The sequence below is a fragment of the Dermacentor albipictus genome, chromosome 1 (assembly GCF_038994185.2).
Source record: "Dermacentor albipictus isolate Rhodes 1998 colony chromosome 1, USDA_Dalb.pri_finalv2, whole genome shotgun sequence".
NCBI lineage: Eukaryota > Metazoa > Arthropoda > Arachnida > Ixodida > Ixodidae > Dermacentor > Dermacentor albipictus.
This window is the reverse complement of record NC_091821.1, coordinates 77,056,656-77,061,729: the sequence shown is the minus strand read 5'-3', so window position 1 is coordinate 77,061,729 and position 5,074 is coordinate 77,056,656. Positions and strand designations below refer to the sequence as shown.

Sequence of the window (5,074 nt, the reverse complement as noted above, 5' to 3'; positions counted from 1 at the left end):
GCAGAGGTTATTCACGTCTTTTATTCTGAAGCAAACGCTGTTGTGCACGCACTGTGGTGGAAACGGCACGAGCGCGTTTCGGAAGACAAGCTCCCGAATGCACCTCTGTGGACAGACTGATCATTTAATGAGCACCCCACTGCAAAGGGGTGCAGCCACTAGGCTCAATATTTTCGAAAATTTTGATATCCGACAGTCTACATATTTTTCTCATAGTCGTAATGTACAAGATTATGCTGTTAGAGGGCCCCTCGCCATGCCCCATAGCAGATTTGGATTATATGCTGGAAGTTGCATGTCCTCTGGGAAATGCATGTTTTCTCTTTATTACTGCGAATCCTGGCGTTAGGAGGACAAGTGCATTAAAGCAATTAAAGCACCTGCGGCAGCTACCTTGTCCGTGTTTTTATTTTTAAATATCAACTGAAAGCCATGTACAGGGAATATATGCAAATATACAGGGTGTCCCGACTATCAAACAGATTTAAAGATACGCTAATTTAGCTGGGCAGAAACAAGGTAACGGTTGTAAGATGCCTGGGGAAGTCGCACGAATATCCAATCGGACAAGAGTTCAACGTGGCATAACATGGACGCAGGGAGGGGGAGGGGGAGGGCAAGCCGCTTTTTCTAGATTGCGTCCGCTTTCTCTCGGCGCGACTCGGGGTGTTATTCTCGACACGCATGGTGGCACGGCCGCCATGTTGACTCATTGGCTGTGGAGATTTCGCGTGCCTTGCAAAACGCAATTTTGCGTTTTCATTAAAGCGACGAAACGTGACGTGGAGCAGAAAATTTTGTCGACTAATTTTGGTTTTTGGTAGCTACATTGCGACGTTAGCGCTTCAAAAAGAAAATGTGCGGTAACGTACAGAAGCCGGTAAAATGAATGAAATTTCGCGAATATGTGGTGGTGTTGTATGCCAGCTTGCTGATTGGCTCAAGGAATATGCTGTGGGGAACGTCGCAGGAAGGGCCGTTTAATGCTACAGACATACCCCACGCAAAACAGACTACACCGTTACATGCCTGAGCTCTACGACGAGTCTTATTGCACTAATTGCAATAGATCCCTTAACGTATATCATTTACTCTGGCCGTGCTCGCAAGCTCTCATAAACTACGAACAGGACAAGCGCAAGTTTGAAGAAGCAATCCGCAGCGAAGAACTCGCTCCCAAACTCTGGGCCCTCCAGCAGGTCCACGACGCCGCCAGGAAACAACCTCCCGTTCCGTCGTGAGAGTCGCCCACTCCATGAGAGCACAAAGCTCTCGTGGCCTGCAGGACCTCGAATAAAGTCGATTTCCTTCCTTCCTTCGTAAACGTAAATTTCATGTTCCACTGGGCCGCCATTGCAGAGATTTTCCGCCATAATTTGTGGTGCGACGGGCCGCGCGAATTATGCTAATGAGCAGCTATGTGCGATGGCGGTCGAGAGGAATGTGTAGCGCCCCATTTTCCCCGGCGTTTGGCGCCATGATTGGATTGGAGCCAACTTTATGCCTGCAGTTGGGCGCCTGCGCGCCCCGACGAGGGCCTACGTCATCCTCGAAGTCGCCGTTACTCGGCGCGGGTCTCCGCCAACGTGGCGTTGTCTCCGCTCGCCGTTGCCGGCTTGCTGGGTCCGTGCCTTTCGAGCGCCTCGAGGACCTGCTGGACGGCCCAGATCTGGTCGTCTCGGTCGTAGCTCTTCGCGGCTGCCTCGAGCCGCGGTGGGAGCGTTCTTCATTTTGCTTCTGGATATTTAACGCAGTCCCACAAGATGTGCGTGTAGTCTGCGGTCTCCCTCCGGCAGACTGCACATATCTGTCGGATATGTTTCGGGGTACATGCGATTAATCAGTCTCGGGCTCGGCAGCGATCCGGTCTGGAGCTGTCTCGGTACTACCGCCTCCGCTCGACTCGGTCTCGGGTGCGGGGGTGGGAGAGACCTGCGAGCCAGGCGGTATACGTCTTCGTGATTTCATTGTAATCTGTCATGCGGTCCTTCGTTCCGAACCACGTCGGACGGTCTGTCGCCGGGGCGCGGTTGGTTGGCGCTCGCGCCGCTGCGTGTGCCGTCTCATTATGGTTCTCATTGCGTTCCGACGCCTCGCCCGCGTGCGCCGGGAGCCACTTGAGTCGTACTATTCGTTCTTGTAGTTTGACCGCTCGCAATACGAGCTCAGCCTCCCTGCAGATTTGGTCTTTGGTGAAGTTTCGCACCGCCTGTCTTGATTCGCTCAGCACCGTGTGGCAGTCTGCGTCGGCGATGGCCAGGGCGATGGCTACCTCCTCCGCTTGTTCCGCTCCGGCGCTTCTGAAGCTCGCTGCCGTCCGCATGGCGCCGGTTGACGCCTCTATGACGACTGCTGCGAAGGCGTTCAGTTGTATTTGGTATTTGGCCGCGTTCACGTACCGCGCGTGTTCGTCGTTGGCATGCTGGTCGATGAGAGCCTTGGGCCTCGCCGTTCTTCCCTTGTTGAACTCGGGATTCATGTTCTTCGGTATGGGGTCGATTCTGGTCTGGCGTCGGACCTCTTCGGGGACGGGGAGCTTCATCTCCACCTCGTTCGAGCGTCTAATTCCTAGATCGTCGAGTATCTTCCTCCCGGCTTTGGTCATGGACAGCCGCTCCAGTTGAGAGGACCGTTGCGCTTCGGCTATTTCTTCGAGCGTATTGTGTATACCGAGTTGTAACAAGCGGGTCGTGCTCGTGGACTCGAACAGGCCCAGCGCCGTCTTGTACGCTCTCCTGATGAGCACGTTGATTTTGTTTCGTTCGTGTTGCAGCCATCTGTGGTAGGCTGCAACGTACGCGACGTGGCTGATGACGAAGGATTGGACAAGCCTAATTAGGCTCTCCTGTCTCATGCCAGCCTTTCGGGAAGTGACTCGTTTGAGGAGTCGAATCGCGTTGGCTGCTTTTGCCTTGAGACGGGTGATGGTTTCGCCGTTTCTTCCGTGCATTTCGATGACCATGCCGAGGATTCTAAGTTTGCCCACCTCGGGTATCACGTTGCCGGATTTGGTGACGATTCTGATTTTTTCGTTTTCGCGTTGTCTGGTGTTGCCTCTGCTGTTTTTGGTAGGTGGGAGTATGAGAAGCTCCGATCTGCTCGGCGAACATCTCAGTCCGGTGCCTTCCAGCTGGTCTTCTCTTGCGTCGACGGCGGCTTAAAGCGCGCCCTCGATGTGGGCGTCGCTGCCACCAGTCACCCATAGCGTGATATCGTACGCGTACATGGTGTGCCTGACGTCTTCGATGTGCCCGAGCTTTTCGGCCACTCTGATCATTACCAGGTTGAACAGCGGCGAAATGACCGATCCCTGCGGTGTGCCGGTGCTCCCGAGCTTCTCTTGCGTCTGTAGGTCGCCTGCTCGTAGCTTGACGGTCCTGTCCGTGAGGAAGTCCTTGATGTAGTTGTAGGATCTTTCGCCCATGTTGAGCTTGGAGACGGGACAGAATCGCCGAGTGTTTCACCTTATCGAAGGCGCTCTGCAGGTCGAGCCCTAGGATTGCTTTGTTGTCGCGGGCGCTGCCGCAATCCTCGATGATTTGGTATTTGAGCTGCAGCATAGCGTGCTGAGGTGCTGTCTGAAGCCGATCAAAGTGGCCGGGTACAGCCCTTCTCGTTCCAGGTAGCCTTGCCACTTGTTGAGCAGGACGTGCACCTTGCCCACGCAGGACGTGAGCGAGATGGGCCGGAGGTTATCCGTGTGCGGCGGCTTCCCCGGCTTGGGGATCAGGATGGTCTTGGCTGCCTTCCACAGCTTTGGCAGCGCACCCGCTCTCCAGCACTTGTAGTATTTTGCGAGGTTTTCAATCGAGCCGTCATCGAGGTTCTTGAGCGCCTTGTTCGTGACGCGGTCCGGACCGGCTGTTGAGGTCGTGCAGGGCCGCGCGTACCTCCTCGACGTCGATGTCACGATCGAGCTTCGCGTTAGGCAGGCCGCTGTACGGCGCGTGTTGTTCGGTGGGTGTACTCGGCAGGTATTTGTCGTTAGTGCGCCTGGTGACTTCGTCGACGCCGTGTGCTGAGACCGCTCGATGTATGAGCCTGGCGAGTCTGTCCCTTTGGTGTGACTTGGTCTTTGTTTCGTCGAGCAGGTGCCACGTCTCCCCGCTGTGCATCTGCCCGTCTGCCGCTGTCAGATCTCGTTCCACTGTTGCGTGCAGAGAGCGCGGCAGTGATCCTCGATCGCTGTTCAGCTCCGCCACTTTCTTTCTCAGTCTGCGGTTAAGCCGTTGTTTCTTCCAGCGATGGAGTATCGACTGTTTGGCTTCGATGAGATGCGCAAGCCGGCTGTCTACTTTGTCGATCTCCGCGCCCGTTTCAATTTCCTTGGTCGCGTCGCGTACGCTCTTGGTGATTTTGGCCGTCCACGAGTCGATGTCTTCGATCTCGTCGTCATCGTCGTTCTTCTGGCTTCTGGTGTCTCGAAAGGCATCCCACTCTATCCGTCTGTGTGTTTTGATGCTGGTGTCGTTGTGTTCCGGTATGCCGATTTCCACGATGGTGTGGTCGCTGCCTAGGTCGGTCCCCGTGTTTCTCCAGGTGATCGCACCCCGGATGTCGTTCTTGACGAACGTGAGGTCCGGAGTGGTTTCCCGGAGCACAGAGTTTCCAATTCTCGTCAGATTTGTCGGGTCCGTGATGAGGGTGAAGTCGAGTTCCGTGGCGTCTTGGTACAGGTCGCGGCCCTTTGCTGTGTACTTGTAGCCCCTGGCAGGGTTCATCGCGTTGAAGTCTCCGCACGCGATCAGCGTGTTGCGGCCCGCTGCGGTGCTGGCTGTGCGCAGTAATGTCTTGAATCTCTGTTTTCTCTGTGATGGGTTGCTGTAGACGTTGAGCCATGAAAATCTTTTGTTCATAACGCATCGCTTTCGGGTGGTGTTTGCTCTTGTGTTTGGACCATCATTTTTTAAAATAACGCGTTTATACGAAATAATATTGGTTGAACATATCAAACTTTCTGCAACGTTAACTTTTCACTGCTGTGTTTGTATTGTAATGAAGATTAGTGCCATTTCGCACGAAGTTATGACAACGGCGTCTTTTTAATTTATAAAAAAAATTGGCTGAAGCTAAG

At 54.2% G+C, this 5,074-nt stretch overlaps 1 protein-coding gene across 1 annotated transcript; it reads right to left on the bottom strand.

Moving 5' to 3' along the window:
• Positions 1-3,493: 3,493 nt before the first annotated feature.
• LOC139056994 (uncharacterized) lies at positions 3,494-4,856 on the bottom strand. The gene is made up of 2 exons (XM_070534818.1): positions 3,891-4,856; positions 3,494-3,835 (listed from the first exon to the last, which is right to left on the bottom strand). Exons 1-2 carry the CDS (start codon positions 4,854-4,856, stop codon positions 3,494-3,496), a joined length of 1,308 nt encoding a protein of 435 aa, XP_070390919.1.
• Positions 4,857-5,074: the final 218 nt, after the last annotated feature.

What these genes read in the sequence shown, in the direction of transcription:
- LOC139056994 (XM_070534818.1), bottom strand. Translation starts at nt 4,856, where the DNA reads ATGAACAAAAGATTTTCATGGCTCAACGTCTACAGCAACCCATCACAG. An exon ending in GTGACATCGACGTCGAGGAG is followed by an intron (nt 3,836 to 3,890) that starts GTACGCGCGGCC and finishes GTCACGAACAAG; the next exon opens with GCGCTCAAGAACCTCGATGA.